The 25,918-nt window shown below is 50.7% G+C and overlaps 1 protein-coding gene across 3 annotated transcripts in view; it reads left to right on the forward strand.

Moving 5' to 3' along the window:
- LOC116661517 (uncharacterized protein C1orf94-like) overlaps positions 1–22,376 on the forward strand; it is a 36,287-nt gene extending 13,911 nt beyond the window's left edge. The window contains exons 2-7 of one of the 3 annotated variants that reach the window (XM_032473732.1): positions 3,566–4,260; positions 7,290–7,550; positions 8,576–8,751; positions 13,055–13,132; positions 16,633–16,829; positions 21,935–22,376. In XM_032473732.1, coding sequence (XP_032329623.1) covers positions 3,566–4,260; positions 7,290–7,550; positions 8,576–8,751; positions 13,055–13,132; positions 16,633–16,829; positions 21,935–22,010 — 1,483 coding nt within the window. In that variant the 3' untranslated portion in view covers positions 22,011–22,376. The remainder of the gene's footprint in view (positions 1–3,565; positions 4,261–7,289; positions 7,551–8,575; positions 8,752–13,054; positions 13,133–16,632; positions 16,830–21,934) is intronic. The other 2 variants (XM_032473733.1, XM_032473735.1) reach the window with 2 other exon arrangements.
- Positions 22,377–25,918: the final 3,542 nt, after the last annotated feature.

Below are 25,918 nucleotides of genomic sequence, written 5' to 3' on the forward strand. Positions count from 1 at the left end.
AGCGAGGTATTTAATAAAGGCTGTCTTGGAGAAGTGGAGAGAGGATGATAGTGACTGGATTGATTTATTCCCCCAAAGTGTTGACCCAGGATTACTGTCAGACTCAGGGGAGGGTTTCTAGCAAGGTCCCTAAGGCTCAGCCCTGGACTCTCCCCTTCAACATTTCTATCTGTAAACTGGTGGGAGACTCCGAAGACTTGCCCATCAGACAGGCACGTGACACAGAGCTGTCAGGGACAGCTAATGCCATGGATGACAGGCTCAGGACTCGTGGTGATGGTCCTCCACAGGCAGGAGTGATGGGATGAGGCTGGCAATATCCCTCGTTGCATTCAGATTGGGGAACAAAGCCCAGCCATGGAGCAGGGAAGTAGCCTTGGAATGGAAGCCAGGTGGGGTGGGAGGGGGTAGTGAAGTCAGCCAGACCCAGCAACACCCCTACACCAGCCTCTTCACTTTCTCAGTGACAAGGTGACAAAGTCCTTCGCCTCTTTCAGGCTCATGTTTGTTTTCCATCTGTAAAGTAGGAGGATACTGTCCATTGCCCAGGGGTGTGGAGAGGATTAAAGGCAAGCATACAAGTGAGGCCAGCCTCTCTCTGGCCTGTAGTGGATTCATGGCAGATGGAAAGGGAATAGGAGTCTGTAGAGGCTGTCCCGGGGAGAGCTGGGTGCTCAGGGCCAGCCTTTCAGGGGCACACGAAGGACCCACAGCCAGATTGGCACTGCCTTTTCTGGGAATGCCAGCTTCCTAAGAGGCCCGTTGACCCTTGTAATGTGTCCAGAGGAGAATGACCAGGGAATACGAGCAGGGATTTTCATGCAGCCTCTGTGGAATCCTCTCCGCCAGCCTGGCTCCTGGGTTGGGGAGGGGTAGGAGTGTCCTCTCAGTGCGGAGAAGGGACCACCTGTGGGGTGGTTTTTGGTACAGGGACCTCAGGACCTGTGGGTCTTTTAGAAGCTGCTTTGATTTCCCCTTGGAACCAGTACTTTAAAGGAGTCAGTGGTGAGACTTCTGTGTATACATCTATTGTAGAACATTTTTATTTTAGGGAAAAAAAAAAAGAAACCAAACACAGACAAAAACAGAGCAAATACTAGATCATGAACCCAAGTACCCCTCGCCCAGCCTTAATGATGACCGACATAAGGCCAATTTGTTTTGTCCCCTCATCCCTCCCCCCTTGCTGGACTAAGTTTAAAGCCAATCCCAGACGTGATGTTATCTGTAAATACTTTAGCATGTATCTCTAAGAGATAGGGACTCCTTTTGTTGTTGTTTAAGTGGAACCACAATACCATTATCCCAATTTTTAAAAGGTAACATAATTGTGGTCTTTCTAATTCAGAAAATCTATTGGTATATGGCTTGCTTTGCAAGTTTTTTTGGGTGGGATGGGTGCGGGAAGAAGCAAAAACCTGTTCTTCAAATGCCAGGTTTCTGTGACTCGAGTCTCCCCTGTTCCCTCCTGAGGAATGATGAAGAGGAAGATGGGGATCTACAACTCGGGGCTGTGGATTGGCAGCCTCTTTCTTCCAAGTGTTCCCAGGGACCCGGCAGTGAGAGTGGGGTCAATTTGTGGACCAAGTCTAGACATGGGAAGGAGGAAAGGATGGGAATAGGAGGGAGGGCAGGGGAGAGTGAGAGAGCAGAGTGGTGGCCTTGGCCTGATGGCCTCCGGGAGCTTCCAGGGCCCACCCACTCTAGCTGCCACTCACAGCTGCCGTGTGCCCAGTGCTTCCTGTGTGTACATCCGTGCTGAGCCCACACGTGGGTTACCACCCAGGGGGTGGGCACATTTAGTGCCCCGCCCATGTCACAGGTATCACGCCCCTGTCACAGGGGATCCCTGGGGTTGCAGGACCTGACATGACAGAAGCAGTGGAGCTGGATAGTGATCTCAGTCCATTTGGCTGGAGGCTACTTTTCCTGTCGCCACTCTCTGCCTCCAGACCTGATGAGGCTACCTGTGGGGCTGGTGTTCAGGAGGTGTGTTGCCTCACTTGTTAGAATAGCAACAAGCTCCCAAGTTTTTAACTCTTCCCTGTGCTCCCCAAGTGCTCTGGCCACCCAGTACCTTTTCCAGGACCCCCTTGGTTGTCATAGGACCCAATAACTAAGGGGTTAGTGCCAACAGTCAGAAGCCTCTGGGACTACAACCTGCTCCCATTCTGATTGGTTGTCAAATACTGTTCCCTGGTTCTATGTGTGGTGACTGAGCCATTGTGTGCCTGCGCTGCACGTGTGTGTGTATGCCTGTGTGTGTGCGCGTGTGCTCATACAGAGCATTAGCAGGAAGGCGCATCCCTGCTGGGAACATTCCGTCGTCATTTCAGGTCTCACTGCACCTGCAGAATGGGTTGTCAGAGGAGGAATATGCTCTCAGCCTCCCCAAAACTCCAGTCATGGGGCACTTTTCGTTTTTTCCTTGCCTCTTTTTCACCATTTTCACCACCTTCTCCCAGGGGTAGAGTGCCGAGCAGTTTCCAGAATGCTCTGTGTAGGCCACCTCATCCATCTTACACTGGATGGGGAGCCCACTCAGCAGGGACAGCAGATGGCTCTAAGCTGAGTGGCCATGGTCCTCCTGGAGTGCCAGGGTGCTGGTGGGGCAGGCTGGGCCACAAGCCAGGCCAGCAGGATTGCCACCCTCTCCCACATTGGAGAGAGCCAGCACTCAGCAGCCTAGAGTCCATGGGACCATCAGGCCCCATCAGGCTGATGCCAGCCAGCAAGGGTCCAGCTGGAGGCCAGTGTTCAGATGCAGGGAGATGCTTGTGAACTGGTACAGGGATCTAGCAATTGCTGGTGCTCCCAGGAGGTGGGGCCTGGTCTGGAGGCCGTGATCTATCTGGTCAGAGGGCCAAGCCAGCCAAGGTGAACAGTGGGCATCCACAGAGCCACTGTGCGGAATTCAAGATCCAGGGGCCCTGCCAAGCTGGCAGACGTGTAGACATACTAGCTGACACTTGTATTACCCTCATTCTGTGCCACATGTGGTCTGAAGCGTCTCTGCGATACCCCTGTTAGCCAGGAGACAGTGGTGACAAGATGCTGAGCAATGTGTCCAGGGTCACATAGCTGGGAAGTGACAGAGCCGGGGTGTGAGCTCGTGCTGTTTGCCCCACAGCCCCTGCTCTCACCCTGCCACCCTGCAGTGCGTCTGGGGGCTCCAGGACTCAGCCCCAGCCCTCCGGACAGCACGCTCAGAGCTGTTGGCTCAGTCTTGACCGCTTAGCTGCTAGTTTTTACTGCTTCAAGTCCTGGGCACGGCTGAACGGGGAGAGACGGGGGCTGAAATCCAGGCTCGGCTGTCTCAGCGTTTAGTACCGGGAGGGGACTCAGGTGTCCCGAATCCCAGAGCCTCACTCGCGGTACTGTGCCCACAGGTGTGATGTGGGAACTCGTGGAGGCCACTCTGGTCCATTTTCTCTCTTAAGAGGCAATAGGTTTCTCACACCTGGAAACGACTTCTCCCCCCTCCTCCCCCGGGGCCTGCGCCCCACAGCAGAGCCACCCTCCGAGAGCTGGCACTGCAACCGTCCATTTTTTGACCTGTTTGCAGGGCTCTGGAGCTCACCAGCAGCAAAGATGAGATCTCCTTGTTGGTGGAGCAGGAGTTCTTGAGCCTCACCAAAGAGCACCTCATCCTAGTCACAGAGGGCTCAGGGGAGCTAGAGGCACTTGGCAGCTCTCCCGAGGGGCCCAGACTGTCGGCTCCCCGCCTTCTTATGCCGTCTCTGATGGCAGGCAGCAGTGAGCGCTCAGGAGCCTCCGTGATGGCTGGCGACAAGCTTCTGGAACCGAAGGTGGCCGTGTCCGTTATTGGCAGCCGGCAGGACTGTGACTCTGCCATGCCTAAGGTCACGAGCATCCTGCGGGCTGCCAAGGTTAAGAGTGCCAAGGGGGCAGAGGACAGGGGCCGCAGCCTGGGGGCCTCCAACATGGAGATCGGCCAGCTCCTGTCCCAGTTCCCACTGAAGTCCACCGAAATGCCCAAGGTCCCCGAGGAGATGGTGTTGGAGGAGACCAGGGTCATCAAGGACTTCCTGCAGAACAGCATGTTTAGTGGCCCCGGACCCAAGGAGCCCGGGGGGCTGGGCCCGTTCCTGCTGCTGCCTCCCCCGCCTCCTCCCTGGCCTCTCGCCAAACTCGACAAGCTCCTAGAAATCCCTGCTCCGAAGAAGCAGCTCCCAGTGTTTGCCAAGATCTGCTCCAAGCCCGAGGCTGACCCTGCCGTGGAGGAGCACCGCCTGATGGGTGAGCGGGGCTAGGAGCGGGGTTAGGGAGTGGGCCTGCAGGGAGAGAAACTTACTGGACAGCGGGTTGGGCTGCATCCGGCACATGCGCAGAATAGAATGAGGTGGCCTTGCTGGTGAGCGCGGTCCCCAGGCGCAGGCTGTTTTCAGCCCCATAGGCCTCCTCTGCTGGATGCCCGTGTCCAGGGCACAGGTCGCATAGGCAGATACGATGCTAGCCCTGAATCCAGTGTTCTTTGGGAAGAGGGGTAGGCACCTTTGGTAACTGAACACAGTATTTGAATCCACTGGCACCCAGAGTACATTGAAGGAAGCTTTTGCCCCCGCTGAGTCCAGAGGGACACTGCAACGTGGGGACTTTAAACTGGACAGGAGAGAAATTTGACTGGCTTCTGATGGCGGTACCTGTTCTGGCCACGAGGCCTGGTGCCCCTCTCTCTGGGGCCGGCAGTGAATGTGTACCTTTTCCAAGTGTAGTTGAGACTGTTGACCCTGGGATTTGTTCCCAGGGATTCCAGGGTTTTGGAAGTGCTTTCCCAACCCTGTGTTGAGGAGTCCACATCCTCCCCAGGGAATCCAGCCACCTTCCAAGCTTCCCCCACCCAACTCCCAGGATTCTGCATCTTGTGCCTGTTCTGATCCAGCTACTCGGAATGGACGGTTCTGAGAAGGCAGACTGATGGCAGTGGCATTTGGCTGCCGACAGCAGTCACTTGGAGGAGCCCAAAAGAAAAACTCCCCCCAGGCTGTGAGCATGGACGGGTAACCGAGAGACACCTGTGTTGGGAGAGTCCAAACCCATCTTCCTAAGAAATAGGAGCATGCTCACCTAGAGAACGTTCTGTGCTCTGAGCCTTGTAGGAAAGCCAAGGCCCCCGAGCTGTGGACAGAAAGCTGGACTCTGGGTCTCAGGCTGGCCTCTAGGAAACCGAGGACCCTGAGGATGATGGGCTCTATGTGTGAGAGGGTTGAGCCCTATCTGGGGGAAGGGATGTCCCTACAACCTCCTCCTCCAGGAGGGAGGCCTGGATGTCTCTCTGTCGGATGGGGCTGCTGGGTTGGAGGCAGTCCTGTCCTACTCACCCTGCCACCATTTCTGTCTGTCTGTCTGTCTGTATGAAAAAGTGTGTGGGCAAAGGTGTGCCAAGGGGAGCTTTGCGGGGATTTGTGTGTTTGTTAGAGAACACGTAGTGTGAGTGCATCTGAGTGTGACCACGGGTATGTGTTTGTGTGTGTCCGTTCTGTGGGTGGAATTGTGTGTGAGTGAGCCAAAGGAATGACAGGCAGGAGTGTGTGTGGGTGTATATGTGTGCGTGGTGTGTATGTGTACACAGACGTTGGAAGAGTGAGCGGCAAGCATGTTTCAGGTGACTGGAGGTGTGTGTGTGTGTGACTGCAGGTGTGTGGGCCTCTGGGGAGATGGCTATTATTAGTGGGTACTGTTATTTCAGCACACTGGCCGGGGGGCTACACTCGGCGACCAGAGGAACTCTTGGAAGAGACTCCAGGGACGTGTTTTGCAAAAAATGTTATTTTCTCCTAAATTGGCTCAGACTACAGCAGCTCTTTTCTTTGCTGGGATGGCACTCGAGGGCTGGCCCAGTCCTGCATTCTCAGCCCCAAGGCCACTGGGCTAGTGGGGCCAAGAGCTGGTGGGATCAGATCCACTTCCAACAGGGAACACTGGGCACAGGTCCTTTGATGCAGCCACTATCAGAATGATCCGAGGGGCCGGTTGTGTGTCCAGTGCCGTTTTCCAGCCAAGCTCCATGGAGATCAGGATCTCCAGGCTGGGGAAGGTGAGAAGATGCTGGGAGAGCAAGGCCCTCTTCCCTGCTTCCACCAAGCAAAGCCTGAAAAAGTTTATATGTGTATATATATTATATACTTGCATTTATATGTAATATTACATATAAATGCACATATATATTTCCCCTACTCCATACTTACTTTTGTCAGAAGAAAGAATTCTATTGCTCAGAAGGAAATAGGGGTGAGAACCCCTACTGTGGAGGGTCCCATGATGATCCAGACAGTGTCCTCACACTGGGGGGACACCAGGTTGATGTGGAGAGAGACCTGAGCAAGGTGCCGACCACATCCAGTGACACTCTGTGTCTCTCTGATGCCTCTGTGCCTTCGCCCATAGTCACCCAGAGCCCTGGTGTAAGGCCTTGCTGAAGGCCCGCTTCCTGCTGGAAGCCCTCTGGCCCTCTCAGACAGGAGCTGTCTCAGCCACCCTTTTCTCCTGCTGTGTTCCTCTGTCACCTCCCGGTCCCCATCTGCCTTGTCCCAGAGCTATTTCTGGGTCTGTCTGTCTCTCCCTCCTTGTTGTGAGCTCCTGCAGGGCCAAGTCTGGCTCTGACTCATCTCAGTGTCCCCAGGACTCAGGTCAGGGCCTGGCGCTGACAAGTGTGCTGAGCATCAAAGCAGGGGTAGAATCCATGACGAGGGACCAGACTGCAGCTCAGACTGTGTGTTCTTTAGGAACATGTGTCCCCCGACTAAACCAGGTGCTCCCCAAAGGCTAGAGCTGTGTCCAAGTTAGCTTTGTACCTCGAACCTTGGTACGCCAACCTGTGGAGGGTTGGAAGGAAGGAAGGGAGGAAAAAAAGAGAGAGGGAGGGAAGAAAAAAGGTAGGAGGGAAGGAAAGGAGGGAAGAAAGCGGTAAGCTGGGGAAGGGATGGTGGAAGGAAGAAAAGAAAGAAGGGAAGACAAGAAAAGAAGGGTAACTGGAAGGAAGGAAGTTTGATGGAAGGAAGGATGAATGGGTGGATGGAAGGAAGGAAGGTAAAAATGGATGTATAGACGGACATACAAGTGCATGAGAGAGGAAGACCAGAATGGGCCTTGGTCATGAAGGCTACAGGGATTGGACTTGGATTGAACTTGGCTGGGAGGGAGACCCCAGAGTGATCTGAGCCTCAGGTGTGCTGTGGAGGGTCCATCCCTTTGTCCAAAAGAAGGTACTCCCCACACCCAGCACTTGCCCCTCCCGAGTCACTGACTCAGTTTCCCTCGTGCTGTAGAATGGAACCCTGGCACCAAGGAGCTGACCAAGGCTCGGCAGAGCCTCTTGCTTAGTCAGTGGACCCAGAGCCAGAAGGACCCCTTTGGTGAGGAGGGTTGCAGCGACCCCGTGGGCTCCATGTCCGTGGCCCCGCCGACCAAGAAGCCCGCATGGCCGGCCGAGAAGAACCTGCTGTATGAGTTCCTTGGGGCCACTAAGAACCCAAGTGGGCAGCTGAGGCTTCGCAGCAAAGTGGAGGTGGACGGGCTGGAGCTGAAACGTAAGCTGACCCTTCCCAGGGAGAGTCTGAAGGGATTTCAGAAACCGTCATAGGCCCGGGCCCAGCTCTGCCATCAGATGGCTGTCTCACCCACGAGCAAGTACGATGCCTTTCCCTGGGTGTCAGGTCTTAAACCCGTAAAATGGGAGATGTGACTTTCTTCCTATGTCCTCTGCAGGGAATATAATTGCTAGAGAAATGCAGCTGACTCTCAGGGGTCACGTGAGCATCATTGGCGGTCAATTTGAACATTTTATCCCCTCAAGTTGCCCAAGCCAAAGAAAAATCCATGCTTTAGTATTATTTCTACATTGAGATTATTCACATCCTTGCTTTCTCTGCCTTGCACTCCTACAACTGTTTCAATCAAAACCCTTTTCCTCCCAAAAATAAGGGGAAACTGACGCCCCATCTCTGACTCTATAAGCCCACAGGGCATATTGTAGAAGGAGAGAATCCAGGTTTCATAACCTGAAACAACTCAACCAGATCTTACTCATTCAGACTAATTTTGGGCCCTACCATACTGAATTCTAATTATATAATATTTTAAACCATAAATGATTCCAACATAGATGTAACAGCCTGCGCAAGGTCCTCCTCACAGCTGCAGGTACACGCCCTCGGGGGCTGCTTTGATAATTCGGTAAGAATGGCTTCCATGGCATCACAATTGTTGGTATCAAACTGGATTCTCCTAAAGCGCTTGAAAGAATGTGGTTTTGTATGTAGGTGATCAGGTTTGCTGTATTCTCGAGCTGAACTGCCTCCTTACTAGTGAGTGATGGAAAGTGACCTTCTATGCCCACTGTGCTGGGATTTTCACTCCTTCCGAATCGGCGAGATGTGAACTAAAGATATGGTCCTAGAGCTGGAAATTCACCTGAAATTTGAAGACACCTCTGGGAGCTTAAAAGACCTGACTTCTGAGAACATTAACCCCAGAGGCAGTCATGGTGCTGAGGGCATCCTGGTCTCTCCCTCCCTCAATCATGGAAACACTCTACCTCTCCTGTGACTTACAGTTAACCCGCCAGCGACGGGGGCCGACAAGAACAACCTCAAGTACACAGGGAACGTGTCCACCCCACGCTTTGCCACCGGCTTGACCTCAGCCACCCTGAACCAGCCGCTCTGGCTCAACCTGAACTACCCACCTCCGCCCGTGTTCACGAATCCCGCCACCTTCCCACAGTGTCAGGTGAGTGAGTGTGTCCGGGGCCAGGCTCGCCCATGGCCATCCACGGAGGGGCAGTGGCTTCCAGGGAGCCTAATTCACGAAGAGCCTTCGGATGCGTTAGTTCATTTCTTCACTGTGGCCACATCAGACCAAATACTTGGTACACACGCATGCAAACACACATGCATGTGTGCGTATATTTCTCATTTTCCTTTGTCTGAATTCCGGTTCACTCTGTGCTGTGTCTTCCAGAGCTGCTTGGCTAGTTTGGGCCTGTGAAATGCTTGGGCTCCCAGGAGAGGATGATGACATACAGTCCTTGTTTCCCCCCACCTCCTGTGACTTCCTTTACAGTCAGATGACATGTGTCCTGGATTACTTGGGACAATCCCAATTGAGGTCTTTTGTCCCAGCATAATTCTTAATTGCACCTGCTTTCACTCTCAAGTGCCCTGCTGTGGATGACAAATTCTGTGGCCACTTCATTTAAATGACAACCCAACCGTCTCAGCTTCTCCCAGCTAAAGTGGCTTGATGCACTTTCTTGGTCCTGGGACTCAGAGGGAACTCAGGGCCAGACAATAAGGAATGGGTGAAACCCTTGGATTTTTACTCACAGAACTCATTTATGCAGGGAAAATGTAGTTTCTTTAGTTGGCCTATTTAATTTAATCTCCCTGAAGAGTTGCCACCCACTAGGTAGAAAGAAGGAAAAATCAAATAAATGTCCCCTCCAGTTTAAACAGTAGTCTAAACCAAGAGCTTAAAGTAGTCCTTTTAGGTAGTGCTCAGTTCCTCCAGGAAAGGTGCTCAGTGTCAAAGATTTCCCAGTCTTCTGTCCCCTCCCTGGCTCCTTTCCAGTATGGTGTGCCAGTGTATGGGGTGGGGACCAGGTGCTTGGGAACCTGCTGCCCCAGCCTTGCTTGGCAAAGCCTGGAGAGGGCAAAGAGAGAAGGAAATCCCCTGAAAATCATCTCATCCTGTCTCTGTGCCCCTTCCCCTGTCCTTTGGGCCCCTGTGTCATTTCCTCCTTTACAACAGAGCAGCGAGTCTCACGGAGTGGGTGTCCCACGCAGAAGGTAGATCTACTCCACATAAAGCCTCTCTGCGCTGGTGCACCCGGCTTAGCCCCTGAATCTTAAATGGGGACTAAAGTAAAGGAGTTTAGCACAGTCTCTCTTTTTCTCTCCAAAGTTTTGTTTCCAAGCTTTTTTTTTTCGGTTTGCTCAAGAGAGCCCAAGTGCCCACCCTGTCCTCTTGAGGTGAGCGGTTGTAACGAAGTGTGGCGCGCGGGAAAATCAAAGTGCATCCGTCCCGTGTCTACAATTTGTTGTCCTTGCACAGGTCTGGAGAGAAATGCCCTGTTCACGTACCCGTGGGTCCACCGACCCCTTCACTGATGTTCCTCCACCCTTGCATTTTTGTGTTTGCTCACTCACACTCATCATTCATCCACCCGCTCGTGGATGGACTCCTCTTTGTATTCGTTCTTTTCATTCATTGAAATAGTGAGAAACCCTTCCTTCACACTGACCATAGGCTAAGCATCAACTCGATCAGGGGATTCCGAGGTGACTAAGAAGCTTGGAGTCGAGTACAAGTCAGGAACAAATCAAAGGCCAGCACTGTGTGCACCCCCACCTCTGACAGAGAAACGATTTGCACAATTTTATTTAGTGGAAACCCGTGCACTCTCAGGGCTCAACATGTAAAGCTAATGCAGTGATTCATTTTATGAAGATAGGGTGGTGTCTCACTGCCATGTTAACTTCTACTCTCTTGACTTTTGGAGCGGGTGAGATACGGACACACTTTTCAAGCTTGAAGGTCCTTTGTCTTCAGAGATGCTGGTGTTGGCATCACAGGGCTGACCCCGAGGTTCCTGGGCCCCTGGGTCCTATACAGCAGTTTAGACACTGAATGGGCCCAGCTGAAGTCCACTGCACACACCGACCCTCGCGGGTGGGAACGAGGGTCGGTGTAGTTTACGTTCTCCCAGCCCCTTGTGATCGCACAACGCCACCCAGCTTCAGGACGGCTGGTCCAGTAGCCTGATATAATAAAAAGAAGGCAGGTTTTGGAATCATCAGGCTGGGGTTTAAGGAAATTCTGCTGCTTCCAAGCTGTGTGGCCCTGGGCAAGTTAGCCAAATGCTCTGAGCCCGGGTTTCCTCACCTGTGAAATGGCCTAATAATTACAGCAGCGGCAGCAGCAAATGCTTGAGTCAGCTGTAAGGTTAATTGAATCCATGGATGAGAAAGGGCTTTGAAAAATCTAAAGGGTGATACAGCTGTTGGTTTGTATTATTATTCAGCCCCAATCTTCCTAGGAAGCAGGGTCAGGGAGCTCTGCAGACCTTGAGAAGACAGAGAGGAGAAATGGGGAACATTCTATCCTGGTCTCCTTCTCTGCTTGGCGTTAGGAATAAAGATGAGGTCCCAAATCCAGTGTACTCAGAGCTCCGCTGTGGAGGGTCGCAGAGCCCTGGAGGACTAAGTCCCCAGCACTAAGGGGCTCCAGAGGCTCCGGGCTGCTCAGCATAAATGACCTCGGCTCCCAGTGAAGGAGGGAGCGCACAGGGGGAGAGGCCTTGGCCTCAAGCAAAGAGGAGTGAGTGTTTGTTCATCCTTGCTCATGATTTTACAGAGTTGCAGTTTGAACAGCTAGAAATACCTTCCAAGTCGTGCAGTGTCACTCACACCGATGACTCCTGAAAATCCTCCCAGGACAGAACGGGTCATAGATCCTGGGCATGGGGAGGATGATGGCCTGGGGAGCTGGCTGTGGACAGCGGAGTGGGGAGGGAGTGAAACCGAGGAGGGACACTGAGAACCTGGCCTTGGAGCTGAGGGCTGGGAACAGGCAGGGCGGCCCCATCTGGCTGACTCCTCTGTCCTGGTTCAGGTCACCGTTGGGGTCACAGAGCCCAGACTGTGGTCATGGTGAGTGGGGCTGCCCTGGGCTGCAGGACTTGAAGGAAAGGGGGCAGGTGCACTGGTTTCAGGTGAAGGGGTTGGTGGGAGTCGGGGAGGCCCAGCCATGGTCAAGCGTCAGGTACACGGTAGCAGAGAGCAAGGAGGCTCTGAGAGGATGTACGCTCTTGGAGACCTGGAAAATGGGCACCAGGAGACCTGGGGGACTTCCCAGGCCCCTGCAGCAGGGATGCAAAGCCTTTTATGAGGAGCCTTTGGGCTCTGAGGAAGTTGTCAAGGGCACAGTGTCAGCCATCAACACTTTGACAACTGGCACAAGCTGAGCCCAGAATGGAGGCAGCATCTTGGGGTGCAGAATCTTCTGCAAAAACATATGGTCTGAGGGATGCTTTGGGTTTTGAACTGTATCTTAGGGGGTAACTAACTGGATTGGCAGGTAGAGGTAGTCTGGGACTGGAGGGGTCATGGGCTGACCCCACCCACAGGAGCAGTTCTGCTGTGCGTACACATGGACATGTAAGGCCACGTGGGACAGAGTTGTGTGGCTTCTACTTCCCATTGGGCTGAGCTGCCAGGCAGCCTCTTCAAGTGGAGGGTGTGGGGTTGGGGGAGCAGTGAGAGATGGTAAAAATACCTAACTTGCAGAATCCTTATTATGTGCTGTGCACTGTTCTAAGCGCTTTGGGTGAATGAACTCATTTATCTTCACATCAGTCCTCCTCGTCAGGTACAGACACGGGTGTACGTGTGGGCACATAGACGCACAGCAGCAGAGGCCCAAACGCGTATGCCCGGGCTCACAGTTGCACATTTGTGCACAGAAACCCACAGCTCCAGACACAAATGCAAGCACACGTGCAGATGTGCTGAAATAAACATGGAGGCAAGCTAGCACACACATGTACACAGATGCACACTGGCACCTCATGTCTTAGGGCAGGAATGGGGTTTGGGGAAAGGCACATAGAAAAAGGGTAAAGATAGCAACAAAGATAACTTGACTACTGTCACAGGCTTTACACGCTGAACACACATCATTTTACAGACAAGAGAAAAGACACTCAGAGAGGCTAAGTGATTTGCCCAAGATCACACAGCCACTAAGGGGCAGATCTGGGATTCAAGAGGCAGGCAGGTTCCTGAATCTCTTATCTTAAATATTCACTGAAAAGGCTGTGAATCCTGCTCACCACGGGCTTCCTGTGGGGTCTGAGTTGTGCTGGCTCGACCTGATTCCAGCTGGACTAGGCAACTAGAGGGTCTAGCCAGCAGTGTGGTGGGATGGGCTCAGCTGTTTGGAGATCCTGGCAAGTGAGCTGGAAGCTGAGCTGAGTGGCTGCTGCTCTCTGCCCGTTGCCCCGCGGCGCTGAGCCTCCCCCTTCTCTCCCCAGGGCCTGCACCCGCAGCGGGCAGCCCGGATGCCTTATCAGCAGACCCTGCACCCCCAGCTGGGGTGTTACTCCCGACAGGTGAGTACATGACTTCTTCACCTCTGAACCAGCTCCACAAAGGTCTGCAGGTTATAAGGACATCTGTTCCCTCGCCTTTGTCCAGCTGGTCACCCCCCATAATTACTGGCCCACCCTTGACCCCAGAGCACAGACACAAACACCAACATGCGTGTGGAAACAAACCAGTGTCCTCAGGTGACAATAACAGCTGGCCCTTACAGAGCCCCTACTGTGTGCCAGGCCCTTCTTTAAGGGCCTTACCTGCGTTAATTTAACCTTCAGGACCACCCTATGCGGTAGATTAGAGGTGAGGAAACCGAGACACAGAGAGATTAAATAATTTGTCCAAGGTTATCAAGTTAACACATGTTAGCTTTTGCTGTGGCAAAAAACAGCCTCAATATCTTCAAGATTTTCAGCAATAAAGTATTTAATTTTCACCCACAGTTGACAGGTGGGCTGAGCTGGGCTGGGACTGGGTTCAAGCCTGTTCCACACGTCCTCATTTCGGGCTCATGCTGAAGATACAGTAGTTCTTGCTGTGCTGGGTGGCTGGAGTGCCGGAGGGCCGGGCAGAAACACTTCTGGGAGGCCCAGCTTAGACCCTGGATGTAGTGACGGGTGCCCACCTTCCACCAGCCAAAGCAAATCACGTGGCCTTGCCCAGCATTGGTGAGGCTGGGGAGTCATCCCTTCCAAGCCAGTTTGTCAGTTAAAACACAAGACACCTAATTCAATTTAAATTTCAGATAAACAGTGAATACAATTTTAGTAGAGCTATGTCCGAAATACAGCATGGATCATACTTACTTGAAACAAAATTTTGCTGTTTATCTGAAATTCAGCTTTAATTGGGTGTTATATTTTGGTTTGCTAGATCTGCCCCCTCCCCTATGCCCATGGGTAAGTCATTGATCAATATCTACTTGACAGTGACACAAAAGCAGAACTGGGATTTGACCTTGGGCAGCCTGGCTTCAGGGTCCATGTCCCCCGCCCGTAACTCTGGTTTACTGCCTTTTGTGTACAGATACACAAAAATATAGTATCAAAGTAAAGCAGCAGAGACAAAAATACTAATACACACTCAGACACAAATAAAGATACAATTACATGCATGTGGCTCAGCTGCATGTACACACAAAACACAGAACAGCAGGTCCTGAGACAGTGACACCCTGGGGCAGGGATGGAGGTGTGAGGGAAGGAGCTGAGAACTGGCCGCATTCTCGGTCTGGCCGTGCACCCTCGCGTACAGACCCCACACTCACACCCACAGACTCCTCGGCCTCTCCTCTCTGCCTGGGGAGCCCTACCCTTTCTCTGCAAAGCACAGAACGTCCCCGTGGGCAGAGGAGGGCCCAGGGGTGTAGGCTGCCTTATTATGTGGGCTGGTCCTGCTTTTTCAGCAGGAGGAGCTTTGCGTCCTGAGATGACGTAAGCGTGAGGCAGGCTCGCAGAATCTCAGCGCGTCCCCTCTGCCCCACGAACAGTGACTCCGTCCGCCTAGCTCCAAAGTGGATGCTTTTAGACAAAGTTATGTATGTGCATATGTTTGAAAAAGTAATACAAAAACATGGTCCAAAATTTGCAGAATCTTAGAGGCAATCACTGTTCCTGGTGTCTTCGGTACCCTTGCTGTTTATACGTATCGATACAAGCATTTTTACACAGATGTGGTATTCTGGGCACGCTGCTCTATCATTGCTTCTGTGAGCAGAGTGTATTTTGGAGATGATTCCAGAGCCCTGTGCACAGCTCTGTTTTATGGGTTTTATCAGTGACATGTGGTTTAGGGTACATTTTTGAGTAAAGCTTATAAAAGCTCTGGGACCTGCATCTTCTCTTTCATGTCAGTTTCCTCGCAGGTCCAGGCCCCGCTCCCCCAACCGTGAAAACCAGGCACATTTTCTGCCACGCTGACCCACGGGTGTCTGTCCTGGGAGATGCCTTCCTGGGTTCTCTCTGTGAGCTCTGGACACTTTCTGACCTTTAGCTCATCCTCTTGGGGTTTCGATGCCTGTATCCAGCATTAGCAGATCCTACATGTCCACTAAGGGAAAGATGGGGAAGGCCAGGAGGGAGGGGCTCAGGCTTTCAGGAGGAACAAGCATAGAGGTACGGGTCAGAGCCACGGGCTCTGGGCTCACCCCACTGGGATTCTGACAAAATGCAGACACTTGAAACACTAAGCAAGTTGCTTAACTTCTCCAAACCTCAGTTTCCTCATCTCTAAAATGGCCCTACTTCCCAGGGCTGTTTGGAGTTTAATTGAGAGAATCCAGAGGAAGGGTCTGGAGTACCCCAAGCACTTAATAAGTGCTAGCCTTGTCATCTTTTTAAATTATATAAGGATGTGCAGGATGAGAGAGGGCTGTCAGCACACTGAACCCCTGAGCAGCTTGGACCTCAGACTCTTACTGTTAAAATGGAAATCTAGAAATTTCCCCAGTTTTGACCAAAACACACAGGAGGTTGGATGTCAGCTCCACACAAGACATTCAGAGCTGTCAGTGGTAGAATCCAGTGCTCACAATGTAATGAGCTCCCCATCATTTTACGTATTCAAACAGACACTTAGTAGTTTCTTCTTTCCTCTCTGCCCCCTCCTCTCCCTTTCCTGCACTCATTCATTTAACACATGTTTATTGAGCAGCTACCGTGTGACAGGCATTGTCTTAGGGCTAAGGATAAGCCAGTAAATAATACAGATGAGGTCCCTGCCTTGCCAGAGGCAAGATAGTGGAAGCCCTGCTTCTCAGTGGGGGTCTGATCCAGGAAGTCTCAGAAACCCAGTGAGTTCCTGTTTTCTCTAGGGTTTGAGCTGAATGCCGTTGCCTCTTGTCCACTCACACTGTCCAGCACTGTAACCACCAGCCATGTAGCTATTTAAATTTAAATCAATTAAAATTCAGTAAAATTTAAAATTCAATCACACTAGCCCCATTTCAAGGGCTCAATAAGCACACCTGTGTCTGATGGCTACCATATTGCACCATGCAGACGCAGATTTCCATCATCCATCACCGGAGTTTCCACAGGGCAGGGCTGTCTTGGACTTGGAGTCTGATGATATCCTGAGCTAGAAGCAAGGGATGTATAAATCTCAACAGCCTTTACTGAGATAGTAAAAATGAACAGGTGGTTATTGACCAAGGGAAGGTAGGGGAAAGGGAATGGACATGATGGAAGTCATATTCATTGGCTGTTTATTATATGCCAGTTCTCTCTACATATGTCAGCCGACTCAACCCCCAAACAATGGAGATAGTGTTTGCCCATTTTATGGATAAGGAAACTGAGGCTCAGATAAATGAAATAACTTGCCAGTCTCACATACAAGAGCTGGGTCCTATGCTTTTTCCAGCTCAACACATTGCCTTCTATGCACCTCATAGCAACTGAGGGGCACAGGGGCTGAGGGGTGGGGGCTAGGGCTAGGGTTAGGGCTGGGGAACTGTAACGTTTGGGAGCAGTGGGCATTGCTGGACCAAGCCCCTCTCCTCTCTGCCCTGCAGGTGACACCATATAGTCCACAGCAGATGGGACAGCAGGTTTTCCACTCTTCCTACACGCCCCTGCTGGGCTACATCCCCTTCGTCCAGCCCAACTATCCGTACTCTCAGAGGACGCCGCAAAAGCTGTCTGGCAATCCCCGAGACCCTTCCCCCATGGCAGGAGATGGGCCGCAGTGCCTCTTCCCCCAGGCATTCGGGTGAGTCTTCAGCCCACACTGGAAGTCCAGTTTGTCTCCAGGAAGCCTCCAAACAGGGGAGGTGGGTGCTTGGGGCCCCCCGGGTGCTTTCTTGGTACGTATGTCCCATGGCTGTGGGGAGGGGAGACCTTATGCCTGGGTCCAGAGACTGGGTCCTGGATTCCAGAATCTGATGTGAGGTGAACCTGATCTGAATCTGGTGGGGCCCTTTTGGAGGCCCATTTTGGGGCTGAGGGTGCTAGAGTCTGGTGCAGAAACACAGCTGCATGGTCAGGAATAGATGGGGACACCACCCACAGCAGGTGACAGGTCGTGGAGCATGGCGAATATGCCCTTACCCACTTGCTTGGTTCACAGCCAGACATGGCCAGGTAATCCTCTTACAGCTCTCTCCCCTGCTTACTGCATCCTGAGCACCTTGCCAGGCTCCTCTCTCGAACATCCCAAGGACTCCGTGACCAGTGCTGCCGAAGGGCCCCCTGTTGCTTATCAGGCTGCTCACACTTTCTACCCAAAGTACCCCCAAACAGCAGAGGAGGGGGGCTGAGCAGCAAACAGCCAACACAAACTCAACATTTTGGCTGGAAATTGCACACAAACTTTACGTGCTAGTCAGTAAGAAATGTCTGTTTGTTGTTTTACTGTAACAATGCACGGTGTCTCATTCCCACCCAACATCTCTTCACTATTGATGCTCTGAGACGCAGGCAGTGCCCTGTCATTCCTGAGAATCCGAGTGCCTGGGGCACACCCTGGCACATGTGTGCCCTGTTTGAGAACCTCCATTTATAGGATAAGGACCAAATTCCCCAACTGGACATCGATTTCCTTCCTCCCCATCACTGCCCCTCACCGTAGTGTCTGCAGGTGCCCCAGACTCTTACGCCTTCAATCAGTGTTTCCCCGAATGTCTTGTTAAAGGGGATAAATGCTAGAAAGAGGTTTCTACAGTCAGATCTGTTTGGGAAAAGAAAGGTGGAAACAGAGATACACAGATTTCTTAACTGCTGGAATTCACAGATTATTTAATTTCCTAGGGTGCCTGGGGAACATTCAAGAAGGTGATTGATAGTATCATTTGAACATAAAACCCATGACCCCTTGTTTCTTTTTGTCTCCTTTTTCTTTTCCTCCCTCCCTCCTTCCCTCCCTCCCTTCCTCCTGCCCTCCCTTCCTCCCTCCCTCCCAACCCTTTCTCTCCTTCCCTTTTCTTGTAGAGCACATCATGGTGTGTTTCACCAACACACTGTTGAAAGCTCTGTCTCAATTCACATAGTTACGATGAATTTAGCCTGTAGGGGACCATTGATGAATAGGATGTGTTTCTTCCTTCCGAGGCTGAGAGCGGATGAGCAGGAGGAGCAGTGACGTCAGTGCCCTGACAAAGTGAAGGCCATCGATGTGCCTAATCACAGAGGAGGGATCCCTGCTGGGTGAACAGTGAGGGCTGCAGGAAGGGGAGGAACCTGGTTGAAGTACTAGATTTATCCCTGAAAAAGGTGGAAAATAGGAAAAGGAAGGTTAAGCTTGGATGATAAAGGCTGTGACTGGTGGGCCTGGGGATCCAGTGCAGATCTGTGAACGTCAGACTGAACTGATGGGATGGAGGGGAGACTATACGCAGGAGAGGGTGGAGTCTGGAGGTGACTGTAGAGTCTGTAAGAGTGGTTCTCACCTCCCTGGAGGCAACTGCACAGGGAAGGCAGCCTACCTGCAGGCTGGCAAGCTCCCTGCTTCCATGCTGTGGCTCCGGGCTCAAAGTAAGAGAGACTCTCTGCAGAAGCCAGAGCTGGTGCACTTGGAAGGGAGTGTGGTCCCAAGGTCTCATCGGTCAGCGGTTGGGCCCCACTGATTGGGAGCAGTGAGAGCGGAGGGTTGAGACCTGGCCTCTGGCTGTCTTCAGAGGGGCAGGGAGGGGAAACGGAGCGAGCAGGAGACTGAGGAAGGAGCAGTCTTAGAAGTGGGAGAGGGCCTGGGGACACTGAGGGCAAAGGAGGCGAGTGATGGGGAGGAGTAGCGATCAGCAGAGGGGAATGGTGGCCTGAGAGTCTTGGGAAAACCAGGAAAGTGAGGCTGGAAGAGCGAGGCAAGGGATGGAGGCCCGTGCCCCCAAAGGGGTGATTGTTCGCACAGAGTAATTTGTTGAGCCTCTTCCATGTGCCTGGCACTACTCTGGTTACTGGAGTGAACAGGACCAAGTGCTTCCCTCTGCCCTGCCAGGAGGAGAAATAGACACTATGGAAATCAGCAAGCATCATACATGTCAGGTGCGGGGGAGGAGGGCTGGAGAGGATGATGGGACGTCTCTTGAGCCAAGATCTGAATGAAATGTGAGGATGAATCATGCATAAATATGGATGATGAGCACTCTGGGCAGAAAGAAGAGAAATGCAGTGTCCCCAGGATAGGAGATGTATCTGGGGCACAAGGAGTGGGGGAGAGAGAGTGGGCAGAACCAAAGTTGGAGAGGTGGCAGGGCCAGACTAGGCAGAGCCTGGTAGGCGTGGAAGGAAGAGCTGGGAGAAGCCATCGACGCTCCGAGGTTCTCTGCGTAAGGAAGACGACTCGACCAACGTACGAAGAGTGGACTATGAAGTAAGAGCTGGTGGAGGGGACCAGAGGAGGAGCCTTTATAGCTATCCAAGCAGGAGGTGCTGGTGGCGTAGACGGGGACAGTGACCATGGTGGGGAGACAAGAGAAAAGAGCTGGAGTGTTTATTTTCTTGGTAGAATTGACAGGAGTTGATGATGGCTGGATGTAGAATGAGGAAAAGAGAGGAGTCAAGCATGACTCTTAGGTTTTTGACCGGTGTCCGTACAAGCGGCAATTCCAAGCTACCAAGGTCCAGATAATGAGAGCAAAGATCTGCTGATCAGGAGTTTGGTTTTGGATATGGAAAGTCTGAGATGCCTGTTAGACACATGAGTGGAGTTGTTGATAGGCAGGTGGATATATGGGTCTGGGGCTCAGGGGAGAGTTTGGGGCTGGTAATATAAGTTTGGGAATCATTAGCATATAGATACTATTTAAAGGCATGGGATGGGACGAGATCGCCCAGGGAGTAGATGTACCCAGAGAAGAGGAGAGGCCCAAGGACTGAGCCCTGGGCTCCAACACGTAGAGAGGCTGGGGAGATGCGGAGGAACCAGCAAAAGGTCTAAGAGGTGGGAGAGAAAATAGGAGGCTGTGGCGTGCAGGAAGCCAGGTGAAGAGAGGGAGGGATCACACCATGAGAATAACACCTGGGCGCCGTAGGATGGAGCGTGGGAACGCTGAGCACAGTGGTGGTGCTGGGGCCTACAGTCGTGCTGCAGAGGCTGCCCTGGACAGGGAGGGAGGCAGAGAAGAGAACCAAGAGACTAAACCACATGAAGTGGGAGAGGAAGGAGCAGGTCACCTCCATGTTCTCAGGGAGGAAGGACGGGAGCCCTCCCTGCCCTCTTCATACAGCCATCAGGGGTAAGATAACTGTACAACTTATCTTCCAAACAATAACCAGTATGATAGTTAAAAAAGAACATAAATATTAATCACACTGAAAATACCAGTGTAGAAACTGTCCCAGGCCAACTAGGACAGCTCACTATGCTCAAGAGGCAGTCAAGCTCCTCCTCCTCCTCCAGGAAGTATTCCTTGATAGCTATAGTCCACATGGATTGCCCAGCTCCCTGACCCTCTGGTGTGTGTCCTGTCCAGATCATGCCCTTGGCAGCTGATCTGACAAGAAGTTCTAAGCTGAAGGGCTCAGATGTGTGGGGTGTGGCAATCTGATAGGAGGTATGTCATGAGTAATTCGTTCCCAGTAATTATTAAATAGTTAAGAATGTGTTATGGCCTTTATTTTATAAATCAGAGTGGAATTCAGAGTATGCTTATAATAACATCACTTCCAATCATTTCTTTTCTAGTATGATTTTTGAAAAAGAGCGGAAGAGGTGGGGTTACCACTGGCATTAATTGTTTATCTGGTTCCTACCTTTTGTCAGGTCCTGGGCTGGGTGCTGGGTGTAAAATGGTGAACAGACCAAAAACTGTCCCTGCTCTCATGGAATTTCTTTTAGTGAGGAGGGAATCAAACAACCCCAAGCCTCGCTTGTCCACGGCCGCTCACAGTGACCAGCAGATCCCGATCCCAGCTGAGGCATTAGAAATTAATGTGATGGTTTGTTCCCATTGCTTCTACCTTGCCCCCTCCCTCCTCCTTTTTGTTTCATCAATTCACGGGAGGGCGCCGCGAACGTGAGCATCTTCTGTAATATGCATCTGCCCAGCAGAAAAGTGGCTGAGAATCCCTGGATTAGACTAAATCTAGCCGTTGGCTCTGCCGCAATTTGTATGGAGCTCCGTTCCATTCATTCAAAGTATCCTAGCAGATGGGGAAAGAGATTGCAATAGGATACCAGAAGTGTGAGTAAACGATTCCATCTGGAGAGGTCAGGGAAGGCTTCACAGAGGAGATGACGTCTAAACTCTCATTTGAAGTATGAATAGCAGGGTGCTGGGGAGAAAAAGCGGCAGTGTGTGTATTTCTGCTCTTGGAGGGTGAGGCTCAAATCTTCTTGCCTCTTCCTCCCCCAAGGGTCTAGCAAAGTCCCATGCACCCAGCGATGCCTCAGTGCTCGCTTCTCGGCCAGCCTGGTGTGGAACCGGAGAGCCTGACTTAGCCTGGTGCTGAGAAGGGGAGAAAGAGCCCTAGGACCGTGCGGGACCTCACACTGGGACGTGGCCCTGAGTTCTCCAATGCTGTACAATTTTCTGAGGGACCCACAGGGTCCTCTAAGGCCAGTAGAGTGGCTGTATGTCCACAGGTAAGGTGCTCAGATCTGGAGAGGCTCCCTCATCTGTGGTCCTGGAGACAGTATAAACCTGGGAGAAATGGTCCCTACAGGCCACCATCCTGACCTAACTAAGTGGCAGAAGCTCTTTGTTGTCCTGCGGTTGTATCATTTTAATATTTTTTTTTTGTTATTGCTAAAACTTTCAGCTTCCAAGACTGTCCTGATCTTCCCCACCTCTGACAGCCACAAAATTAATATTTTCCTTTTCCTAATATCTCGGCTGACAATAGGAATTTCATCATGACGTGCGTTTCTTTCTCCTCCAGGTTCGGCTCGACGTCTGGCGGGCCCCTGATGAACAGCCCCTATTTTTCCTCCAGTGGGAATGGCATAAATTTTTAGATCTCCATCTCATCCCCCTCCTCCTGCCTTAGCCCCGGGATCGGGACTAAGGGCTCTCTGGGATTCTGGGTTCTGCAACAGCTTGGTGTGAAGTTTGGAAAACCAAGGTTCCGACCAGGTCGCAGTCAGAAAACAGCAAGACCAGATGCATCTCTCGACCAACACTCACACACACAGCCTCCCCTGCCACACGCGGCACAGACCACACACACACACACACACACACACCCCTCATATTCATACTCACTTGCTCAACCACATATGCATCTGTATTTAGCTAACATGAGTGATTTTTGTTTTTGTTGTTGGTAAAATAGAAGTAAGACACTTAATTTTAGAAAGTTTGTATCTTATGATAAAAGTATGAGCTGCTTGAAGTGGAGCATGCCTATTTATTTTCTGTGATGTTCTGCGTAATCTTCCCTGCTTCTTTTCCCCACGAGACTCAGCGTTTACCGGGGACCTAAAGAGAGACCACAGGCTGCCATCCTCCAAGTGATGCTCTCTAAATAATGGACCCCAGGGATCATAAACTTGAGGGCTTATCTCTCCCCTTCTGTGATCCACTCACTTCTCAACAGCCCAGTTTATGCAACTCAGGAATGGATGTAAAAGAGATGCACCCTCCTCTGCCCTATCCAGGTGGTAATTTTACAGACAAAGTCTCTCTTGGGCAGAAGATGGGAAAATGTGCCTGCAAATCAATTCCAAATATAATTCTAGATGTGACAGACTATTTTTAGTGACTGTACCTCAGTGCCCAAGCTAGAGGTCAACCTCAAAACCACCCCTAATGGTCCTGTCCCTGGACCATTCTCTATCAGCTTTTATCAGTGACTTGAATAAGGACATTGAGAGCATCTTGATCACATTTATGGAGGACACAAATCTGAGACGAGGAGATGGCCTGAGTCAGTGGTACACATATCCTTTAATGCTCCCATTCTACACAGGCATCGTTAAGAAGCTATTCTGAGTCTGGACAAAGCCACAGAATCATTCTTCCTATGGTGGTCCACGCAGCCAACATGATCAGGGATGGTCTATGAAATGAAACTCAAGTGCAATCCTTTGGCAAACCCTAACATGATGAAAAGAAACAGAAAGTTAATGTAATGACCTCCTCTTGGGTCTAAAAATGAACCATGCACTTACAGGTGGACCAACTTTGTCAGTTCTAAGTTGCTCTATTGCCACCCCTGTACCTGAAAGCTTTGGACCTCCCTGGCCGAGGCCAGTGAGAGCCAGGGCTGGGGAACATTAGGAGCCCAATCCTGACTGCGATGAGAGGCTAGGGGTCTGGAAGTCACCAGTGTCTCACGATGGGCTTAAGTCCAGTGCCCACGAGAGCTTTTCTTTTGCCTTCGCAGTGTGACATGATTGGCCTCACTGGCTTTTCTTCCTAGATCCCTGGAAACCAGTTTCTCTCCCAAGTCCTCTTAGGACTTGTGCCTTCTCCCCTTCTCCATGGTCTAAGTCTGAAATTCCCCCTGAGTCCTTCAGCCCCTTTCCACAAAGCTGACCCTGCTTCTATCTAGCACATCGTGTTCTTGCTGACATCCTTGGTTAACAGTCTAGACTCTCCACTGATTGGGAGACACCGGTTAGTTAGAAGTTTTCACAAATTCAAGAGCCCTTTTGTCCCCTGAAGGGCTTCCTCCTCTTATTGCTGTAGGCACTAACCCAGGCTGGGCCATAGTTTACCACCCTCTCCTGATCTCAGCATGCTTTCAGGCAGGAGAGACTAAGAGACAGAGCGTGGATTTGTCCTTGGCCAGACGTGGGTTCTTAGCCACTTTCCAACTCTGATATTGGGCAAAGAATTTATCCTCTCTGAACCTCAGTTCTACTAATGATAATGTTAACGGCTGTGAGGATTAAAACATAATTAGTCTCAATATCGGTTTAATGTCTACTTAATGTACCTTTGTGGTTTTAAGATGGCAGAGTAAAGATATTTCTGTCCCTCTTCTCTTGAAATTTACCCCCAAGTAAGAAGGAGAATAAGAACGTCCATGCAGACTCCGTTCTCAGTGAAACCAGGAGAAGCCAGCAATTGCATCTGCCATAGACAAGGGCAGAAGTGGGGTGGAGGACGGTACATGCCTTAGCAGAAGAGGGGAAGATCACACCGAAATGCCTGCCAAAGAGCTTACCAGTCAGCAAGAAGCAAACCACTTTCCCGGCAGAGCCTGTAGGTCTCAGGACGTGACAGGTGCTGGACACTATGGATGATGGGGCCAAAGAGAGATGAGAGCAAGGAGCTGATATAAGAGGTGACTTCTATCCTGGCCCCACAAAGCCAGGGGCCACAGACAGTTCTATTGGAGATAGGTACTTTCTCTGAAGAAACTTACAGATCATGCTTAAGGATTGTGGAGATGAGGGTGCAGGTGGAAAATGGGCATTAAGTGAAATACACATACACACCCAATGCCAGCAGCTAGACTTTACCCAAGAGGCAGGAGTTTGGAGAACTGCCCCAGAGGCACTTGGCGGTACCAATGAAAATGACCCTATGCTCATGCCCTTTCACAAAGAGCTTCCAATCAACTTTTAAGGACTTAATGTTTAATAGGAACGGACAAACTCCAACAAGAAAGACATAGATCAAAATAAAGGTAAAAAGGAACCAAAAAGAGAAGGGGAGCATAATATTCTCAGGGAGGTAAGAAAAGACAGTAAATTTTAAAAATAAGACAATATGCTATATGATTATTTTTAAAAATCAGAACAAGAAAGTGCTTTTGAAATTGAAACAGTGATAGCTGATTTAATTTTTTCAGTGGAAGGGGCTGGAAACTAACATCAAAGAGATCTTATGAAAAGGAGAATCTTTATTTTATTTTATTTCATTTTATTTTATTTTTTGAGAATTTTTTTTAAAGACACAGGGATGGATTATAGGAGATAAAAGATTTTTTAAAAATGAGATCAGTCCAGGAGACCAATATCTGGCTAATGGGAGTTGTAAGCAGAACAGTGAAAACAGAAGGAAGGGAAGTATCAAAAGAAAAACATAAGAAAATTTCCCAGATTGACTAGTCCAGACCAGTGCTCAGCAGAATGAATGAAAAAGAGCTACATCACGGCACATCACTGTGCAATTTCAGCATATCAGGGACAAGGGCAAGATTCCAAGATTTTCAGAAAATCTTGTTCACACACAAATGTTCAGGAACCAGAAAGGCATCAGATTTCTCTACGGTACCTTTGGAACCTAGAAGATCCTGGGATAAAGCTGTCACTGCTTCAAGTGCAAATGATTTTTAACTTGAAAGTCTAAACCTAAACTCTATCTGTGAATGTAGAATGAAGATGTTTTCAGATATGCAGAGTTTCAAAAGATTTGCCTCCTTGTACCTTTGTCAGGACGCTGAGGAAGGATGCAACCCACGAAGACAGGTGGGTAGACCAAGACAGAAGACATGCAAGAGAAGAAACATGTATTCTCAGTGGGAGGGAGGCTGAGCACCTGGTGAAAAAGGAAGGTCTTAGCTCAAGAACCATAAAGCAGAGCCTAGAAAGTCACCACCACCAGTTCAGATTAGGGTGAGAACCTGGAGACCTTAGATGTTGTGTGTTGGCAGGAGGGACTGGGCGGGGCTGCAGAAAAAGAAAATGACAGTTTATTCCAACAGAATTGACTGTGTGAAAAGTTGTATTAAGAGTTGTTTTATAGCGGTTGGTGGGGGTGGGAAGATTCAGCTCTAAATTCAAATAAAAAATGAAACAACTTATTAATTCAGCAGTGAACAGTATTTATGTGCTCATAATAATAAAAGGCCCAAATACAGATTTAACCAAAATTTGTGTAATTAGTATTGTGCAAGGATGGAGGTGAAGAGAGGGGTGTGAAAAGAGCTAAAATCCTTTTTATCATAATAGGAAATCTGTAGGTAACATCT

This window comes from Camelus ferus, chromosome 35 (assembly GCF_009834535.1).
Source record: "Camelus ferus isolate YT-003-E chromosome 35, BCGSAC_Cfer_1.0, whole genome shotgun sequence".
Classification (NCBI taxonomy): Eukaryota; Metazoa; Chordata; class Mammalia; order Artiodactyla; family Camelidae; genus Camelus; species Camelus ferus.